At 48.4% G+C, this 22308-nt stretch overlaps 1 protein-coding gene across 2 annotated transcripts in view; it reads left to right on the forward strand.

Annotated features, from left to right (window-relative positions):
• SLC39A11 (solute carrier family 39 member 11) overlaps positions 1-21896 on the forward strand; it is a 164476-nt gene extending 142580 nt beyond the window's left edge. For both annotated transcript variants that reach the window (XM_040331007.1, XM_040331008.1), the window contains exon 6: positions 21643-21896. In XM_040331007.1, the coding sequence (XP_040186941.1) occupies positions 21643-21881 (239 nt within the window). In that variant the 3' untranslated portion in view covers positions 21882-21896. The remainder of the gene's footprint in view (positions 1-21642) is intronic.
• The last annotated feature ends 412 nt before the right edge of the window (positions 21897-22308 follow it).

Consider the following 22308-nt stretch of genomic DNA (forward strand, 5'->3'; position numbering starts at 1 on the left):
TAAAAGCCCCCCCTCGGCTTATACTGGAGTGAGGGTCCCACTTACTGCTCTCCGGTCTCTCTGGGGCCGCTTTGAGCTGTTGCTACGACCGCCTCGTAGCGCTGGCGATCCGCCTCTAGTGGTCTAACAGCGACCTGCAGTGTTTCGGAGCAGGGGTCAAGTCTTGAGGAAAAAAGTGTGGGAACTCCCACCCAGGATCCACTCCCCCACCAAAAAAAATAAAAAGGGATACGCTCATATGCATAATTACTAAACCGCAAGTTCTTTCTAAATCCCGCGATAACTCGCGGCAGACCTCCGCAATGTCTCCTGGGAACAATGACAAAAGCTCCCAGGAGACATTGCGGCATCGAGGAAGTGACGGAATGCCCGCACACTACCCGATGAATCCATATACAGGAAGCGGCCAGTAACATAAAGGATTACTAAGGTTCGCCTGCCCCTGACAGTGAGCTGGGCATCGCCGATTAGTGAAGGATTGGCTCGGGGCGGCTCGGTTGCTCTAGTCCTGCAAAGGGAACGGAGTTCCTGCTGTCCAAAAATTGCAGGAACTCTGTTCCCACGCGTTCCCGCAGGACTAGAGCCCTGTTTCGGAGTCACCGCCATTTTGTTGTAGCCGAGGCTCAAACCCGACAGTACAGTGGACAGCGGGAGACCGTAAACAAGGTGAGGCTGCAGGTGGGCACAGTGAGGCTGCAGGTGGGCACAGTGAGGCTGCAGATTGGCACAGATAGGCACAGTGAGGCTGCAGATTGGCACAGATGGGCACAGTGAGGCTGCAGATTGGCACAGATGGGCACAGTGATGCTGCAGATGGGCACAGTGAGGCTGCAGATGGGTACTGTTTACCAGGGCTGTGGAGTTGGTAGATAAATGTTTTGACTCCTAAATGTTCCGACAATCTAAATTTAGTAGGAGTCGGAGTTGGAGTCGGTGCATTGTTTTTCGACTCCAGGTACCCAAAATTTCCTCTGACTCCTCGACACCGACTCCGACTCCACAGCCCTGCTGTTTACCAGTAGCTGCTCCATTTGCCACCCTAGGCTTATTTTTTGGTGGTAAAATAGGTGCCTCTATTTGGGTCGGCTTATACTCAAGTATATACGGGTAATTAGCGCGGCGCTCTTCTCCTTCTATCTTAAATTATATTACATGAGTCTGATTATGGCTCCATACTGCCTTGTAAAAAAACGAATCACCAGACTCCGTACCCAATCGGGACTCCCTGCTCTTCAGGAATCCAGTGCTCTGCAATGCCACCTCCTTCGCAATTAACACCTGCCAAAGGTTCTAAACTTTCCCCACTTTGGAGGTCCACTTTGTTTGAACACGGCAGCATAGAGAGCGCCGACAGTGCGGTCACATCCCGTATAGAAGGATATATAAATCTGTGGCTGGTGTATACGTCTCCCCTCCCCCCCTCGCTCACGAAAAACAATTAAGCGAGGCTTCAGTGCCGCCTTCGGAAAGTCCTCCGCTAGTGCCGTTCCTGTTTTACATCCTCATTATCCGCTCTGGATTTCAAATGTAATTCTACTTATATAACAAAGGCAGAGCGCTGTCATAACTAATTATCACGCTGTTAAATAATAGAACTCCGCTGTAATGTAGACTGGCCGCGGGCATTCCGGAACGCGCCGGCTGCATTCCGCTAAGAGATTTCAAGAGCCTCTCCGGTTGTTTTGGTTTAGGAGATGGCAAACGGTATTACCCCTCGCCAAAAAAAGTCCAGCCCCCCCCCATCTGAAGTATGCTTGGAAATGCGATTCTGCATTGAAGTCGTCGGGACGCGATTCTGCAATGAGGTCGTCGGGACGCGATTCTGCATTGAAGTCGTCGGGACGCGATTCTGCATTGAAGTCGTCGGGACGCGATTCTGCATTGAAGTCGTCGGGACGCGATTCTGCATTGAAGTCGTCGGGACGCGATTCTGCGTTGAAGTCGTCGGGACGCGATTCTGCGTTGAAGTCGTCGGGACGCGATTCTGCGTTGAAGTCGTCGGGACGCGATTCTGCGTTGAAGTCGTCGGGACGCGATTCTGCGTTGAAGTCGTTGGGACGCGATTCTGCGTTGAAGTCGTTGGGACGCGATTCTGCATTGAAGTCGTCGGGACGCGATTATGCATTGATGTTGTTGGGAGGCGATTCTTCAATGAAGTCGTTGGGACCTGACTCTGCATTGAAGCCGTTGGGGCGCAATTCTGCATTGAGGCCGTTGGGACGCGATTCTGCATTGAGGCCGTCGGGACGCGATTCTGCATTGAAGCCGTCGGGACGCGATTCTGCATTGAAGCCGTCGGGACGCGATTCTGCATTGAAGTCGTGGGGACGCGATTCTGCATTGAAGTCGTCGGGACGCGATTCTGCGTTGAAGCCTGTCGGGACGCAATTCTGCGTTGAAGCCTGTCGGGACGCGATTCTGCGTTGAAGTCGGGACGCGATTCTGCGTTGAAGTCGTCGGGACGCGATTCTGCAGTCACCTTCTTGAAAAATAATACTTTTCTTGTATGGATATGACCGAAAAGTTCACTTTAAATATTTTAAATGTGAAATAAGTTTTTCCCTTTAAACGTGGAATTTGTGAGTCAGGTTTTTGTTGTGGGGGGGAGGAAGGGGGGAATTGGCAGCCCCGCCCACCATCTTTGCGCTTTTAGTGCTTTTGTACACAAGGCACATTAGAGAAGCCGCAGTCGCTCCCCCTCCACATTAAATCGCTCTTACATGTAAATGGCGGCATTTAATTACAGGAAACACTGCGCTGCCTCTGCCGGCTTTAAAAGCCGCATTCCGCGGTCTCCCCGCGAGGACGAAACGCGTGCGCCTTTTGTTGGGGTCGGGTTGACGGCTCATTAAGTGAACGTTGTACATTTTCCGGGATGTGATGAAGCCGCAGTGCCGGGATAATGCCGGAGTGGGAGCCTCTTGGGGGGGGGGGGTAGAATAGAATGGCGGGTGATTGTGGGGGGGGGAGGGGAAAGCTGCGAGCGCATTATGTGCAAAAAGCTGAATATTAATGCGCCGCTCAGAAAAATAAACCGCCGCTGAAGATGGAGGGGGAGGGAGGGGGAAATGGTTTTGAGAACGCGGGAAGGAGTGTCTGTATTCATGAGGTGTGAAAAGTTTGTAGGCGCAACTTTTACCGCAATGTGAAGCGTAGAGCCGACCGCCATACTGTGCAACCAGCAGGGGGCGAGATGATTGGATGACGTGCTAGAAATCTTTATATATCACTCTCTGGTTTATTGGATGATTTCTTTGCCTTTGCATTGAAGTTTGTGCTTCAAAGGTCAGTCCATCCAAATCAGATTTTTCATCATCATGTAAAATCTGGTAACTCTACAGTTCTTGGCTGTGTTCACAAATGTCTGACACAGATCTGCCCCTGCTGCACCCTCTCACCTTGTGACTACAAAGTTACAATGTACAGTCTGATCACTGGGGGAGGGGAGACTGAGGAAATGCTTCCCCCTCCTTCTACAAAGTTACAATGTACAGTCTGATCACTGGGGGGGGGGGGGAGAGACTAAGGAAAGGGGTACCTAATAAAGGGACCGGACTGGAGCTCAAGGCTATATCTTTATTAAAAATACCAGTTGCCTGGCTACAGTGCTAAATCTGACTTTCATGTTTTTCAAATACTAAAGAAAATCAGGATTTCTCATTTGGCGCGTTGCACACTTCCCTCCACATCACTACAGTTTATGGATTCACAGCGTGAGGAAGGAGGGAAACATCTGCGCACTGAGCGCATGGCGGGATGCAGAATGAGATGTTTATATAACCTGAATCCTCCGCTCTCCCCCCCTCACAACTCCATTTGCTCACAACAACAACAATGCCGACTTTCTGCAGAGACCTCTCTATGGAAACTCGACAACCGGCCTTGATGGTGAAGATCCGAATCGAAGATCGGGAAACATTGAAAATGAGAACCAAGAAAACAAAACATGATTAGTTATATGATCACCGGCAGAACAGATAACTAGCAAAGAGTCACTGGGAAGGTTAAAGAGGAACTGTGCTGAGTTCCCGGGTCCCGCTGTGCCCATTGAGGGGGGTTCCCACCATCCCTGTGCTGAGTTGCCGGGTCTGTACACCCACTGTGCCCATTATGAGGGGTTCCCACCATCCCTGTGCCGAGTTACTGGGTCTGTACACCTGCTGTACCCATTATGAGAGGTTCCCACCATCCCTGTGCTGAGTTCCCGGGTCTGTTGTCAGGGCTGAACTCAACCCTTCCTTCTCTGATCTGGCCGCTCAGCTGTCGGCTAATTGCCAGCTCCTATCTCTCCACAGTGACTCGCCTGTTGATGATTCTGCTCGTCAGTCCTTCCTACTTATGCCATCCAGCTCTGTTGCTCTCTGCCTTCGCCTTGGTCAACATCACAGAGACTTTCTCCTGTGTTCCTGTTGAAGACTTGCTTGGCTGACATTTCTTCTGGCTCCAGATCCTGCTTGCTGTTCTACTACGTTTTTCTCTGGTTCTCTGACTATCCGATCCTGTTACGGAACTCTGGCTATGTTTTGACTACGCTTACTCTATTTATCTTTATATTATTATTATTAAACTAGTGTGATTTAACTGTACTTCTGTCTCGGTCTGATTCATGGTTTCTGACATCTGTACACCTGCTGTGCCCATTATGAGGGGTTCCCACCATCCCTGTGCTGAGTTCCCGGGTCTCTACACCTGCTGTGCCCATTATGAGGGGTTCCCACCATCCCTGTGCTGAGTTCCCGGGTCTGTTGTCAGGGCTGAGCTCAGCCCTTCTTTCTCTGAGCTGGCCACTCAGCTGTCGGCTAATTGCCAGCTCCTAGCTCTCCACAGTGACTCGCCTGTTGATGATCCTGCTCGTCAGGCCCGCCTACTTATGCCATCCAGCTCTGTTGCTCTCTGCCTTCGCCTTGGTCAACATCACAGAGACTTTCTCCTCTGTTCCTGTTGAAGACTTGCTTGGCTGACATTCCTTCTGGCTCCAGATCCTGCTTGCTGTTCTACTACGTTTTTCTCTGGCTCTCTGACTATCCGATCCTGTTACTGAACTCTGGCTATGTTTTGACTACGCTTACTCTATTTATCTTTTTATTATTATTTATTAAACTAGTGTGATTTAACTGTACTTCTGTCTCGGTCTGATTCATGGTTTCTGACATCTGTACACCTGCTGTGCCCATTATGAGGGGTTCCCACCATCCCTGTGCGGAGTTCCCGGGTCTGTACACCTGCTGTGCCCATTATGAGGGGTTCCCACCATTCCTGTGCTGAGTTCCCGCGTCTGTACACCTGCTGTGCCCATTTTGAGCGTTTCCCACCATCCCTGTGCTGAGTTCCCGGGTCTGTTGTCAGGGCTGAGCTCAGCCCTTCTTTCTCTGATCTGGCCACTCAGCTGTCGGCTAATTGCCAGCTCCTATCTCTCCACAGTGACTCGCCTGTTGATGATCCTGCTCGTCAGGCCCGCCTACTTATGCCATCCAGCTCTGTTGCTCTCTGCCTTCGCCAACATCGTAGAGACTTTCTCCTGCGTTCCTGTTGAAGACTTGCTTAGCTGACATTTCTTCTGGCTCCTGATCCTGCTTGCTGTTCTACTACGTTTTTCTCTGGCTCTCTGACTATCCAATCCGGTTACTGAACTCTGGCTATGTTTTGACTACGCTTACTCTATTTATCTTTTTATTATTATTTATTAAACTAGTGTGATTTAACTGTACTTCTGTCTCGGTCTGATTCATGGTTTCTGACATCTGTACACCTGCTGTGCCCATTATGAGGGGTTCCCACCATCCCTGTGCTGAGTTCCCGTGTCTCTACACCTGCTGTGCCCATTATGAGGGGTTCCCACCATCCCTGTGCTGAGTTCCCGGGTCTGTTGTCAGGGCTGAGCTCAGCCCTTCTTTCTCTGAGCTGGCCACTCAGCTGTCGGCTAATTGCCAGCTCCTAGCTCTCCACAGTGACTCGCCTGTTGATGATCCTGCTCGTCAGGCCCGCCTACTTATGCCATCCAGCTCTGTTGCTCTCTGCCTTCGCCTTGGTCAACATCACAGAGACTTTCTCCTCTGTTCCTGTTGAAGACTTGCTTGGCTGACATTCCTTCTGGCTCCAGATCCTGCTTGCTGTTCTACTACGTTTTTCTCTGGCTCTCTGACTATCCGATCCTGTTACTGAACTCTGGCTATGTTTTGACTACGCTTACTCTATTTATCTTTTTATTATTATTTATTAAACTAGTGTGATTTAACTGTACTTCTGTCTCGGTCTGATTCATGGTTTCTGACATCTGTACACCTGCTGTGCCCATTATGAGGGGTTCCCACCATCCCTGTGCGGAGTTCCCGGGTCTGTACACCTGCTGTGCCCATTATGAGGGGTTCTCACCATTCCTGTGCTGAGTTCCCGGGTCTGTACACCTGCTGTGCCCATTTTGAGTGTTTCCCACCATCCCTGTGCTGAGTTCCTGGGTCTGTTGTCAGGGCTGAGCTCAGCCCTTCTTTCTCTGATCTGGCCACTCAGCTGTCGGCTAATTGCCAGCTCCTATCTCTCCACAGTGACTCGCCTGTTGATGATCCTGCTCGTCAGGCCCGCCTACTTATGCCATCCAGCTCTGTTGCTCTCTGCCTTCGCCAACATCGTAGAGACTTTCTCCTGCGTTCCTGTTGAAGACTTGCTTAGCTGACATTTCTTCTGGCTCCTGATCCTGCTTGCTGTTCTACTACGTTTTTCTCTGGCTCTCTGACTATCCGATCCGGTTACTGAACTCTGGCTATGTTTTGACTACGCTTACTCTATTTATCTTTTTATTATTATTTATTAAACTAGTGTGATTTAACTGTACTTCTGTCTCGGTCTGATTCATGGTTTCTGACATCTGTACACCTGCTGTGCCCATTATGAGGGGTTCCCACCATCCCTGTGCGGAGTTCCCGGGTCTGTACACCTGCTGTGCCCATTATGAGGGGTTCCCACCATTCCTGTGCTGAGTTCCTGGGTCTGTACACCCGCTGTGCCCATTTTGAGTGTTTCCCACCATCCCTGTGCTGAGTTCCCGGGTCTGTTGTCAGGGCTGAGCTCAGCCCTTCTTTCTCTGATCTGGCCACTCAGCTGTCGGCTAATTGCCAGCTCCTATCTCTCCACAGTGACTCGCCTGTTGATGATCTTGCTCGTCAGGCCGCCTACTTATGCCACCCAGCTCTGTTGCTCTCTGCCTTCGCCTTGGTCAACATCGTAGAGACTTTCTCCTGCGTTCCTGTTGAAGACTTGCTTGGCTGACATTTCTTCTGGCTCCCGATCCTGCTTGCTGTTCTACTACGTTCTTCTCTGGCTCTGTGACATTTGGCTTGTCTGATTATCCAATCTATTTGCTGAACTCTGGCTATTTTTTGACTACGCTTACTCTGTTTATCTTTTTATTATTATTATTATTATTATTATTATTATTATTATTAAACTAGTGTGATTTAACTGAACTTCTGTCTCAGTCTTATTCATGGTTTCTGCCATCTGTACCCCTGCTGTGCCCATTATGAGGGTTTCCCACCATCCCTGTGCTGAGTTCCCGGGTCTGTTGTCAGGGCTGAGCTCAGCCCTTCTTTCTCTGAACTGGCCACTCAGCTGACGGCTAATTGCCAGCTCCTATCTCTCCACAGTGACTCGCCTGTTTATGATCCTGCTCGTCAGGCCCGCCTACTTATGCCATCCAGCTCTGTTGCTCTCTGCCTTCCCCTTGGTCAACATCGTAGAGACTTTCTCTTGCGTTCCTGTTGAAGACTTGCTTAGCTGACGTTCCTTCTGGCTCCTGATCCTGCTTGCTGTTCTACTACGTTCTTCTCTGGCTCTCTGACATTTGGCTTGTCTGATTATCCAATCCAGTTGCTGAACTCTGGCTATGTTTTGACTACGCTTACTCTGTTTATCTTTTTATTATTATTATTATTAAACTAGTGTGATTTAACTGAACTTCTGTCTCAGTCTGATTCATGGTTTCTGCCATCTGTACACCCGCTGTGCCCATTATGAGGAGTTGCCACCATCCCTGTGCTGATTTCCCAGGAGGGCCCGGGAATTCGGGGGATGGAGGGTGTCGGTTCGAAAAAGGTGGTGAGGGCCCAATGATTGGATCTAAATGAACGATCCTGGTTGCTCCTATAAATGTATATAAATATTTCTATATATTGTATGAGTAGCGGCTCGTTAACTGATAACGTTGAATCTCCACGTTCAGTTGCTCCTCCTGTAGCGGTATTTTTGTAGGTTACATACAGGAGCAGAGGCTGGGAGGGGGAGGGGGGGGGGGGTGCGCTGTAAATGTGACATTGTAATTGCGGGTAATTAAATATTTATTGAGGCTGATGGGGGCCAGAGCTGCTTGGGTGTGAAATTGGTTTCTCTCGGAGTGACCTGAGAAGATGTGTTAATCAATCCTCAGGGAGAGGCGCCATGGTTGTGTCATCGGAGGACGCCGGAATACAGGGGATGATATCACACTTCTGAGGGGCCTCCAAACTACGGCCCGGGGGCCACATCCTGCTGCCTGCTACAAGATCTTTTGTGGTATATCCTCAATGTGCAAAAAGGTCAGCAGAGGCGGTCTGTGGTCTCTGCTTCAACACCCCCCCCCCCCCCCCCCCCAACTTGCATTTAAACTCTGATGGGGACTCTGATGTAAGGGGCAACTTTGATGGGGACTCTAATGTAAGGAGGAGCTCTGATGGGGACCCTGATGTAAGGGGAAATTCTGATGTAAGGCGGAGCTCTGATGGGGACGCTGATGTAAGGTGGACATCGGGATGTAAGGGAGAACTCTGATGGGGACTCTGATGTAAGGAGGAGCTCTGATGGGGACTCTGATGTAAGGAGGAGCTCTGATGGGGACTCTGATGTAAGGGAGGACTCTGATGTAAGGAGGAGCTCTGATGGGGACACTGATTTAAGGGGAAACTCTGGGGACATTAATGTAAGGAGGATCTCTGATGCAGACTCTAATGTAAGGGAGGACTCTGATGGGGACCCTGATGTAAGGGGGAACTCTGATGGGCACCCTAATGTAAGGAGGAGCTCTGATGGGGACTCTGATATAAGGGGGCACTCTGATGGGGACCCTGATGTAAGGGAGAACTCAGATGGGGACCCTGATGTAAGGGAGAACTCTGATGGGGACCCTGATGTAAGGGAGAACTCTGATGGAGACCCTGATGTAAGGGAGAACTCTAATGGGGACCCTGATGTAAGGGAGAACTCTGACGGGGACCCTGATGTAAGGTGGAACTCTGATGGGGAGGACCCTGGTGTAAGGGGGAACTCTGATGGGGATACTGATTTAAATGGGAGCTCTGATTGGGACTCTGTAAGGGGGGGACTCTGATGTAAAGGAGAACTCTGATAGGGACTGTAATGCAAGGGGGACCACTGATGGGGACTTTGATGTAAGGGGGAGCTCTGGGGACTCTCATGTAAGGGAGAACTCTGGGACTCTGATGTAAGGGGGGACGCTGATGTAATGCGGACACATTCTCTATTAAGTTCAGTGGGACTTTGCAAGTAAATTAAGAAAAAGTGTTTTTGTCTTCTTGAAAAATATGGCCCGGATTCACATACATTGGCGCATATTTATGCCGCCGTAGCGTATCTCCTTTTTGCTACGCCGACGTAGCGCAGAGAGGCAAGCACTGGATTCACAAAGCCAGTGCTGCCAAATCTGCGCTGGGTTTCCTAGGCGTAAGTCGTCGTAAGTGGAAGTGGGTGTGAGCCATGCAAATGAGGCGTGACCCCATGCAAATGATGGGATGAGTCTCAGACAGATACGTATAATGAACGGCGCATAAACCGTCCCGTGGACGCAACCCAGTGCGCATGCTCAGAATCACGTCGGAACTACTCCCTAAGATACGACGGATCACTGCCTACGACGTTCACGTAACCTACGCCTAGTCCTATTCACGTACAACGTAAACGACATAAGATACGACGGCTTGTGTTCCCTGGTCCATACCTTTGCATGGGATGCGTCTCATCTATGGGGAATAACTTTACGCTGGACGTACGACTTACGCAAACCGCGTATATTATGCGCCGGGCGCAAGTACGTTCGTGAATGGACGCATCTCCCTCATTTCCATATTTGAATAGGAAATCAATGGGAGCGCCACTTGCGGCCAGCGTAAATATGCGCCCACCATACGCTGGCGTAGGAAAGTTACGTCGGTTGGATGAAGCCTATTTTCCGGCGCATAGATACGACGGCGCATATTTACACTTACACGGCGTATCTCGAGATACGTTGGCGTAAGTGCTTTGTGAACCCGGGCCTAAATCTTCAGGGAATAATATTTTTAGTTCTGGGAAATGAAAACACGGATTTCTCCCGGAGATCCCCCTCAGCCGTCACTTCCGTATTGGTCATCAATATCTCAGCCTGTGCTGTGTGGAGTGTTATTGATTATCCCTCGTCTGCCATCAATTATCTAGAATGATTGGAATTTAGCGATTTCCTTCGGTTGGAGATGTTGCGACGTCACGTGGCGACCGTCGGCGACTCCGGAGAAACCGTTCCAGCCAAGCCTATAAGAACATACTGTCAGGATCGGCTTTTTGCCAAAACGATGGAGCTCTAATCCTCCAACTGGCACCAATGATGGCGCTCTACTCCTCCAACTGGCACCAATGATGGAGCTCTACTCCTCCAACTGGCACCAATGATGGCGCTCTACCCCTCCAACTAACACCAATGATGGAGCTCTACGCCTCCAACTGGCACCAATGATGGAGCTCTACTCCTCCACTTGGCACCAATGATGGCGCTCTACTCCACTTGGCACCAATGATGGAGCTCTACTCCTCCAACTGGCACCAATGATGGAGCTCTACGCCTCCAACTGACACCGATGATGGAGCTCTACGCCTCCAACTGGCACCAATGATGGAGCTCTACGCCTCCAACTGGCACCAGTGATGGAGCTCTATGCCTCCAACTGGCACCAGTGATGGAGCTCTACGCCCTTCAACTGGTACCAATGATGGAGCTCTACGCCTCCAACTGGCACCAATGATGGAGCTCTACGCCTCCAACTGGCACCAGTGATGGAGCTCTACGCCTCCAACTGGCACCAGTGATGGAGCTCTACGCCTCCAACTTGCACCAGTGATGGCGCTCTACTTCTCTAATTGGCGCCATTGATTGGAGACCCCTGCTCTATAGGTCAGGTACTGATGTTGGACGAGAAGACCTAACTCACCATCAGCATTCCAGTTCATCCCAAAGGTGTTTTATTTGGGTTGAAGTCAAGTACTGATTTTGGTTGAGAAGACCTGGAGAGTAGTAGAGTAGTGAGTTTGCAGTAAAAACTGTTTTTTATTTTTTTTTCTATTTTTTATTCTAAAAAAAGCCTGGTAATTTTTTTAGAGCTTGGGATTATCTTTTTTTTTTTTTAAATAGCTCTTTGTCCTCTGAAGTGATTGTCATTAGCGTCTCTCAGCATCACATAGTTCATTAACTGCAGCCCTAATCAGGCACAACGCAAACAGCAACAATGGCCCTCCCGCCATGAACAAGATAGCGGTTCCAGCAGGCTCCTGGCTCCTCCAGTCGTAGAGTCATGTGCTAAGTGCTTGTCACAGCGAATGTGCCATCGGAGCGGAGGAGTCGGGGGATGGGGGAGGAGCAGTACACAAAAATAGCAAATACCCCGCAACAGGTTCATAATTGTAACCAATTAATTGGTGGGAACCGGCTTTGGCTTTCTTCAGCATTTAGAGGAAATCTGTTAACATGGGGGGGGGGGGGGGGAAATAGCCCTTCATATTTTTTATTAAAATTAACTATACGTTGTTTTAGGTGCGATGCATTAAGGCAGTCCATTCATTTTCAGTCCATCTCCTGATTTTACTGTTAGGGGTCTCCACAACTAGGGAAATTTTATCAAGGGGTTACGGCACTAGAAAGGTTGAGAACCACTGTGCTAGAGTATGCCTGTGGGCTTGTTTCCCCATTTGTGAGGTCAGGTGATGGAGCTCTACTCCTCCAACTGGCAACATTGATGGGGCTCTACTCCTCCAACTGGCACCAATGATGGAGCTCTACTCCTCCAACTGGCACCAATGATGAAGCTCTACTCCTCCAACTGGCACCAATGATGGAGCTCTACTCCTCCAACTGGCACCAATGATGGAGCTCTACTCCTCCAACTGGCACCAATGATGGAGCTCTACTCCTCCAACTGGCACCAATGATGGAGCTCTACTCCTCCAACTGGCACCAATGATGGAGCTCTACTTCTCCAACTGGCACCAATGATGGAGCTCTACTCCTCCAACTGGCACTAATGATGGAGCTGTATTCATCCAACTGACACCAATGATGGGGTTCTACTCCTCCAACTGACACCAATGATGGGGCTCTACTCCTCCAACTGACACCAATGGTGGGGGCGTTGTTTTTTTCCACTGATGCTGAGGCACTTTCTGCTCCAATTGGCCGCAGTCAGACCCCCCTTAAGCCTGAAGCCTGAAAAAAGGTTGGAGACCCCTTCTCTATAGGTCAGGTATTGATGTTGGACGGGAAGATCTAACTCTCTATCGGCGTTCCCGTTCATCCCAAAGGTGTTTATTTGGGTTGAAGTCGAGTATTGATTTTGGTTGAGAAGACCTGACTTTCCATCGGCATTCCATTTCATTTCAAAAGATGTTCAGGTGGGTTGAGGTCAGGTACTGATGTTGGTTGAGAAGACCTGGCTCACTATCGACATTCCATATAATCCCAAAGGCGTTTAGTTGGGTTGAAGTCTGATGTTGGATGAGATGACTTGACTCACAATTGGTGTTCCAGTTCATCCCAAAGGTGTTCATTTGGGGCAAAGGTCAGGTATTCATGTTGGTTAAGAACACCTGGCTCACTATTGGCATTCCAGTTCATCCCAAAGATCTTCAGGAGGGTTGAGGTCAAGGCTTGATGTTGGATAAGAAGACCTGGCTCACCATCAGTGTTTCCAATTCATCCCAAAGTTATTCAGTAATGTTGAAGTCAGGTACTGATGTTGGAGGAGAAGACCTGGCTCACCATCTGCATTCCAATTCATCCCAAAGGTGTTCAGTAGGGTTGAGGTCAGGGCTCTGTGCAGGACACTTGAGTTCCAAACTGGTCCATGTCTTTACGGAGCTGGCTTTGTACACAGGGGCACAATCATGGTAGAACAGAAAGGATCTTTCCCAAACTGTTACCACAAGGTTGGAATTGTCTTCAATGTCCTTGTATGATGGAGTATTAACAGTACCCTTCACTGGAGACACCTGAACGCCACATCCTTTGGGCCATATAGTGTATCCGTTTTGAAGAGCTCTACCAATATTGGCAACATGATCACCCCACTCCAATCATGAACTTCCAAGGACAAGACTGATGTTGGAAGAGAAGACCTAACTCGCTATCAGTTTTCCAATCCATCCCAAAAGAGTTGTGTAGGGATGAGGTCAGGGTTCTGTGAACCTGGACACAAGTTCCTCCACACCAAACTGTTCACACCATTTCTCTATGGAGCTGGCTTCGTATTCTGTCATGCTGGAACAAGAAAAAAGATCTTCCCTAAACCAGGGTTTTTTACAGTTCGAGCAGTAAGTCTTTTGAACTGCCTTTTCCAAGAAGAACTAACTGAAAGTGTTGTCAACTTCAGGGCTATGAGAATTGGTAAAGAGTAAAAATCCCACACACGTAGGTTGATGGACCTGTGTCCTTTTTCAACACCAACCGCTTAGTATAAACTAAGCCTAAGTGCTTCTTTTCATTCTATGTCCAGCTGTGTTCATTATTCAGTGTCACGTTGTTCTCTATTATCAGAGAGGTGCTCAGTGATTGGTTACTTGCTTTCTTCCATATTCCTGGGGATCAGCTGCCATTGATCATCATCAGCATTCGATACCTTCTGCCTTGTTGGGCTCATTATCAGTCCTGATGACAATCTGTTGATTGATCTTCTTCTCTTGTTTTGTACTTTCCTCATTATAGAACGGTCATTCCCTTCTTGTTGGCTTCTTTCTGTTGAGAAAAATGTCCCCACCCCTGCTGCTAATCACTGCTGCTATTCTCAATAGGATTATACACTTTAGAAGAATGTTATTGCCAATTAAATGTCATGAGGTTGGCGTGATCAATTTTCCAATTTATCTGTTGTTGGTAGTCACCCGGGACACATTCAAGTGCTTATTATTGCTTTGCATAATGTTACCTTGTCTATATCATAGGAGCTGAACAGAATCTGTACCTGTTTGATCACTTTAAGGCCTCATTGTTGATGGTGCTTTTCCAGATGTGCAAGCTTCTCATTCCATAGACACTAATGCCCCATGCCCCGTTTCATCAGAGATGAGGGATTTTGAACTGAGCACCAATAACAAGCCGGAAGGCCACTCTCCTCTTTAGTCTGGGGCACACATGGTTGCCAAAAAGAATATTGTATTTTGATTAGTATGAAAACAGAACAGTTTTCCACTTTGTAACAGACCATTTTTAGATGATCTTTGGTCCAGAGAACTATTTTCACTTTGCAACAGACCATTTTAGATGATCTTTGGTCCAGAGAACTATTTCCACTTTGCAACAGACCATTTTAGATGATCTTTGGTCCAGAGAACTATTTTCACTTTGCAGCAGACTATTTTAGATGATCTTTGGTCCAGGGAACTGTTTTCCAATTTGCAACAGACCGTTTTAAATGAGCTCTGGCCCAGAGAAGACAATAGTGTGTATGGCTTCTTTGTATGATAGAGCTTTAACTTGTATTTTTGAAAGGCACAGTGAGCTGTGTTCACAGACAGTGATTATTGGAAGTATTCCTAAACCCATGCAGGGCCGTCTGAGGGCCCAAAGATCACTGACATCTAATATTGCCTTTTCACCTTGTGCCTTCACACAGAGATTTTGCTAGATTCTTGGGATCTTTTGATGATATTAATGTACTGTAGATGATGATGATGATAGATTTAAAGTCTTTGCAATTTTACGTTGAGGAACATTTTTCTGAAAGTGTTGGACAATTTTTAGACTCAACTTTTCACAGTTTGGGACACTTCTACCTATCTTTACTTTGAAAACATTTTGAATCTCCAAGATGCTCTTTTTCTAATGCGTTTCCAGGCCCTTAATGTCCCCTGTAGCAAGCCCCCGGTCTCCAGCATCTTCTGTAGTATATCTCCTGTGCTAAACATCCCCTGTAATATGTCACACAGTCTCTGACCATCTCCTGTAGTATGTCTGCAGTCTGACCATCTCCTGTAGTATGTCTGCAGTCTGACCATCTCCTGTAGCGTGTCTGCAGTCTCTGACCATTTCCTGTAGCATGTCTGCATTCTCTGACCATCTCCTGTAGCATGTCCGCAGTCTCTGACCATCTCTTATAGTATGTCGGCAGTCTCTAACCATCAACTATAGTATGTCCTAGTACATTCTTTATAGTGTTACATACTCTGACTATTATATGCGTTCCTCTGGTGATTGCTGGGGCTGCATTTGGCCCCTTATAAGTAAGTTGACCTCCAGTGTTCTAAACCTTCGTCATGTTTTTATGGTTGCTTGTGTTTCTGTTTTTGTTTTCTCTGACACCAATCAAATAGATGGGAAGCCAGCAGAAATATCTCATTTAGGGACACAGACAGACAGGAATAATAGTTGACAGGGGTTCTAACCCTCCCACATTCTATCCGTACATAGGGGCTTGAGGTGAGATCTCATTCCAGTGCATAAAGAAGTGGAACTGAAAGAAGCAGCAAAGTAGGCAGCGTGCTCTCCCAGTAATATATTTCTAATAGATCTTTGTACTAGGGTGAGTATTTAGTTAGGGTAGCATGTCTTGTATTTCTATATATATGATCATTATTTGGACAATGGCTTCCTCTTATACTGTCAGCGAGTATGAACTTCAGATCTAGAACTCTCCACTTCTTAGAAAGTGGTGGAGCTTTAAAGCTGCCATAAGCCAAACTGAACAGAGCAGAGTAAAATAATAAAGACATAAAAGCCGTCCCGGCTGCGTAGCCCCCTCCAGGCTGACGGGCTGCAGGTTGCTGCTCATTGCGAACGTAATTTTCCAAGCTGCAAACTGAAGTCTTACCATTTATTTTATTTTTTTCTTGCTAGTGCAAGTCACCTGGATGGCAAAACTAATTGGCTCCGGATCAAAACACCGTCTGCTTAGACTTCACAAGGCCTCAAACTCTGGCAGATCTAGGGAGTAACAGCTGTCTGACGCCTCTCACAGCCATCAGCAAAGTGTCAGCGCTTGTGTTCTCATCCTACGAGCTTGTAGTGCCTCCGACTCCTCCTCTCGTCGCAATGAAAACGGCTGTTTGATGTGTATGAATCCCAAATGATTCACTCAGTGAGAGAGAATCCACCGATGGAGTCCAATATAGATCTGTATATCACTAAAGGAATCACCAAAAGGAAGAAGGAGGTCTTCTATATAGATCTTTGTCACTAGAGGGGTCCCCAACGGGAGGAAGGAGGTCCTGATTCTTCTATATAGGTCTTTATATCACTAGAGGGGTCACCAGCAGGAGGATGGAGGTCCTGATTCCTCTATAACGGGGGTCTTCAAACTTTTCAAACAAAGGGCCACTTTATTGTCCTTCAGACTTTTGGAGGGCCGGATTGTTACCAGCAGGGGCAGAAAATGTCACGGGCCCAGCATCAGTGAGAATAAATATGGCCTCAGGGTTGGTGGTCAATAGGAGAAGGAGTATTCCACCTATTAGTAGGAGGAATAGTATCCCATCATTGGTATCTGTGGAAGATATAGTGTCCCATTGTTGGTATCAGTGGAAGGAATTTTGTCCCAAAGGCCGGATTAAAGCTAGCAAAGGGCCACATCTGGCCCCTGGGCCGCAGTTTGGAGACCCCTGCTACAGCTCTTTATATCACTAGAGGGATCACCAGCAGGAAGGAGTTCCTGATCCCTCTATATAGATCTTTATATCACTAGAGGGATCACCAGCAGGAGGTCCTGATTTCTCTATATAAGGGTGACCAGACACCCCTGGTTTCCGGGGACAGTCCCCGTATTGAGGACACTGTCCCTGGACCAAGTCTGTCTCCAGATTGGATTTGAACAGGCGCTGGGGCAATTTCCAAGACAAGTCAGTGCAGAATAAAAAAAAAAAAATGTAATTGCACCCCCCCCCCCCGCGCTTTGCCGCTCCTACTGGCGGTGGGGGGGGGGGTACATTTTTTTTCCATTATCTGTTCCCCTTTCTGATGATCATGTGCTGGTCGGAGCAGAAGGACCATTTCTTCAGTTTCGGGTGCATGCCCATTCAGCTCCGCTCACATGTTCTTCTGCCTTGGCTCATGTCCCGGACAGCCGCCTGCCTGCTTATCTCTATGCCTTCCCTGGTGGAGTGATCTTCCTCCGCTCCCCACCCAGTAGTAGCCGAGGCCTGGAGAGTAAGACTTGACAGGCTGTGTGGCGCGCGGCGGTGATGGGAGAGTCGCTGATTTGCCGATATTACTAGTTATAAAAAATAAAAATATGTCCCCGGATTTAATTTTAATAATCTGGTCACCTTACTCTATATTGATCTTTATACCACTAGAGGGGTCACCAAGAGGAAGGAGGAGGTCCTGATTCCCCTAGGAGGTCTGTGTGAGCTGGTTGGTTTAAACCAGGGGTCTCCAAACATTTGAAACAAAGGGCCGGTTTATCGTCCTTCAGACTCTTGGAGGGCCAGACTTTGGCCAGTGGGGTTGGACATTTCCCTGGCATTAGTGGGACTAAACATCTGGTATTAGGGGGAGGAATACTGACCCATCATTGGTATTATAGGGAGGAATAGTGCCCCATTAGTGGTGTTGGTGGGAGAAAAGGTGGTCCACTGTCGGTGTCAGATGGCAGAATTGTGTCTTGTATCAGTGGGAGGGATAGTGCCCCAAGGGCCGGATAAAGGCAAGTAAAGGGACGCATCCGGCCCTCGGGCCGCAGTTTGGAGACCACTGGTTTAAACGATTCCAGGTGACAGATGGTGGCGATTGTTGATGCACTGACGAGAATACTCTCACCTTTAAAATAATTTCACTATTGTGGACTTTAAAATGTTTAATATCACTTATTGTTACATATGGGTGATCATTTATACAGCGCGACTCTGTAGAGGTTTTTGATTGTTATGGGACTGCTTATATCTCACAGGAGAGTTACTGCTTATTTGATATTTGATTTGTTATTTGGTCACTTTATTTTTACAAGCGCAGTTCTTCGTTCTTTATTCTCTTATCCATGTGTGGAAGCTTTGTGAATTGAGTCTGTCGGCTCCTGAGACGTATATAATTCGGCCCGGTCCTCCTAATCGCAAACGGTTTTCAGATCTTGACTATTCTGCATATTTTTAATAACATTTGAAGATCTAACATGAGAGACTTGAAATGTAACCCAGACAGATCTTTAGAGGTTCAATTTGTAGCAAGTAGAAGTCTCAAACCAGTGATTTGTGTGAGAAGGGGGGATATCTGAAGAGTGCTTGCTGCAATGCTTCTCATGCCTCACTAATTTGGAGAGCCGACTACACAGCTGAGGCTCGCCTGGCAGTCTGAGGATTGCTAATTACAGAGGACCTTGCTTTGTTATCACATGAAAATAATGATACACAAGAAATCTCATTTAAATATCTCCCAAAAATGTTACGCCCCTTCTCCCGAAGCTGCCGCCGTTCATTGAGTAAACTTCAACACAAAATTATACAAACGTTAATATAGCCAGCGTCAGTGGGGGCTGGTGGGCTTTTCTTCTGGGGGCGGCAAACAACCACGGGGCTCGTGGCACTTGTCAGCTGTGTCCTCCTGTCCTGTCCTGCTGTGTCCTCCCCTCCTGTCCTGCTGTGTCCTCCCCTCTTGTCCTGTTGTGTCCTCCTCTCCTCTCCCACTGTGTCCTCCCCTCCTGTCCTGCTGTGTCCTCCTCTCCTGTCCTGCTGTGTTCTCCCTTCCTGTGCTGCTGTGTCCTCCTCTCCTGTCCTGCTGTGTCCTCCCTTCCTGTGCTGCTGTGTCCTCCTCTCCTGTCCTGCTGTGTCCTCCTCTCCTGTCCTGCTGTGTCCTTCTCTCCTGTCCTGCTGTGTCCTCCTCTCCTGTCCTGCTGTGTCCTCTTCTCCTGTCTTGCTGTGTCCTCCTCTCCTCTCCCGCTGTGTCCTCCTCTCCTCTCCCGCTGTGTCCTCCTCTCCTGCTGTGTCGTCCTCTCCTGCTGTGTCGTCCTCTACTCTCCTCTCCTGCTGTGTCGTCCTCTCCTCTCCTCTCCTGCTGTGTCCTCCTCTCCTGTCCTGCTGTGTCCTCCTCTCCTGTCCTGCTGTGTCCTCCTCTCCTGTCCTGCTGTGTCCTCTTCTCCTGTCCTGCTGTGTCCTCTTCTCCTGTCCTGCTGTGTCCTCTTCTCCTGTCCTGCTGTGTCCTCTTCTCCTGTCCTGCTGTGTCCTCTTCTCCTGTCCTGCTGTGTCCTCTTCTCCTGTCCTGCTGTGTCCTCTTCTCCTGTCCTGCTGTGTCCTCCTTTCCTCTCCTGCTGTGTCCTCCTTTCCTCTCCTGCTGTGTCCTCCTCTCCTGTCTTTCTGTGTCCTCCTCTCCTGTCTTTCTGTGTCCTCCTCTCCTGTCTTTCTGTGTCCTCCTCTCCTGTCTTGCTGTGTCCTCCTCTCCTGTCTTGCTGTGTCCTCCTCTCCTGTCTTGCTGTGTCCTCCTCTCCTGTCTTGCTGTGTCCTCCTCTCCTGTCTTGCTGTGTCCTCCTCTCCTGTCTTGCTGTGTCCTCCTCTCCTGTCTTGCTGTGTCCTCCTCTCCTGTCTTGCTGTGTCCTCCTCTCCTGTCCTGCTGTGTCCTCCTTTCCTCTCCTGCTGTGTTCCCCTGTCCTCTCCTGCTGTGTCCTCCTCTCCTCTCCTGCTGTGTCATCCTCTTCTCTCCTCTCCTGCTGTGTCGTCCTCTCCTCTCCTGTGTCCTCCTCACTTGCTGTGCCCTTTGGGCAGAGGCGGGTCCGGCTCCAGCATGTCTCCTCTTCCACAGCGCTAGGCATCCAATAGGATTGCCTGATACTGTGGCCAATTGGGAAACAGGTCTCACTGACCTGCCTCCTGATTGGTGAAGAGTAACCGTAGTGTGAAAATAGCAAAAATGTGTTCGCTATGGTCGCCCAATCTTTGCGCCCCGTGCCCACCCTATTTTGAAACCTATCCGAGTCTCTGGCTCTAATCAGGTGCTTTAAAAAATACACCCTTGCCCACCCCCCTGAAAGGGGACGGGCACATGCATAGGGAGGGGGCGGGGAGGTGTTAGGGTGGGTGGCGCCCATACCTTTTGTCCTGCCTTCTACGTCTTACATCATACAACTTTAAAGCAGATCTTCAGTAATGTTTTCAACTTTCCATTATTAAATATTCTGCCCTTGTTTTAATGTTGAATAGTAAGACTCCTTTCACACTGGCAGCACCCGGGCGTTAGCGGTAAACTCGTTTTTGTGCTGTTTTAGCAGCGATTTTGCTCCGCTTTTCGGCCCTAGTGGTGCTCGTTTTAGATTTTTTTTTTAATTTTTTTTTAAATTTCCCGTTTTGACCCTTGATCCAAACACTCAGCCTGGCAGGCCGGCAAAGATGGTGAGGGCACCTCCTGAACCACGCCCTGTTTTCTGAATCCTACCAGGTCACATGGCCTCAACATGGCCCCCTCATGTTGAAGAGGACAATTTCCCAATTGTTAAGGCTAATAGCCAAGGGATTGGTGAGAAAAGTGTTTAGGGGATTGGGCACTCCCCCAGGCTCTTTGGTTCTAGTACATACCCCAAACAAACGAAGAATAGTGTGGGGTTCCTCCTCAAGCCCTTAAAAGACCCTTAATCCAAACACTCAGCCTGGCAGGCCAGGAAAGAAGAGTGAGGGGACCTGCTGAACCATACCAGGCATAGGCCCCCCCCTTATGTTGATGAAGACAAGGGTTTTCTCCCCACAACCCTGGCCCAGTGGTTGTGGGGGTGTAGGGGGGGACTTTTTAGATATCTGCTCCCCCTATTCCTCCGTGAATTAATAATGGCCACATAGTACCCCTACTCATTTACAAAAAATATGTAAATAATCAGACACAAGTTTTGATAGAATTCTTTATTAAACAAATAAATCTCCCCCCCCCCCCCATAAAAAAATAAAAATCCAGCATCAATCATGGTGAACGTCACCCCGTTCGAAACACAAACCAGCCATGTACGTGAATGGGACCATTGACCTCGCTGGTTGTTGGCGGATGATCTTGGCAGATGGACATCCTCCAGGTACCAATTGAGGCGGGTTCTCTTAGACCAGGGGTCTTCAAACTACGGCCCTCCAGTTGTTCAGGAACTACAATTCCCATCATGCCTAGTCATGTCTGTGAATGTCAGGTTTTTACAATGCCTCATGGGAAGTGTAGTTCCACCACAGCTGGAGGGCCGTAGTTTGAAGATCCCTGTCTTAGACTAATTCACATTTGTGTGCGGGGAACTCAAAGCAATTTCAGTCCCGAAGAGGAGTCTTGTTTAGTAAGTTGAACTGTTTTGTAACTGTCACTGGATGTTTATATAGTTCCTGGAGGGTTAAGGACTGCACGCTAAAGTCAAAGTCTATAGTTTTGGAATCCAGCATTCTCACTCATTACTTCTGTTTTGTTTTTTGTATCTACAGATAAGTTTGAGAATGGTGATGTTTACCAGAGGAAAAAGGGGGCCCATTCTTCTCCTGGAGATGACCTGTCACTGCTGAGCGCCCGAGAACCCGCCAACAAAGGTGGGAACAGCTGGAGGCGGATCATGCTTCTCATCCTGGCCATCACCATACACAACATTCCAGGTAAGACTCATGTCTGGTCATCTGCAATCATCATCACCAATGGTTGGGAATGGTTCGCCAAAGAGTCTGTATAGAAAACCACTGGTCATTGAAAGCTATGTATGGAACGAAGAAAGTTCTGTCTAGAGTGCAGAAGGGTTTGTGACCATATGAAATGCACTCTTTGATTTACAGCTGGGTATTTGTTTCAGAACTGTGTATAAAATCACTTTTTCCCCTAGATCTAAATGTCTGATGCATACCTGAGAAAGCCTAAACAACCAGTAGAGAGGCACTATTGGGTAGTTGGAAGAGTAGAGCTCCAAAAGCATGGACAATGTTGAAGTACCTACAGTATTTGGCCAAACAAATGTGGACTCCTGACGGGGGCCCCGGGCGGAGTGCGAGAGGGGGCGGGTTGTTAGCAGGTATAAGAGTATCAATATTCTATGTCGGGCATCACTAAATGGCGGCACGCGGTCCAAGTCCGGCTCGTGCTGCTGCTCTTTCTGGACCGCTGCG

The sequence above is a fragment of the Rana temporaria genome, chromosome 12, assembly GCF_905171775.1.
Source record: "Rana temporaria chromosome 12, aRanTem1.1, whole genome shotgun sequence".
Taxonomy (NCBI): Eukaryota; Metazoa; Chordata; class Amphibia; order Anura; family Ranidae; genus Rana; species Rana temporaria.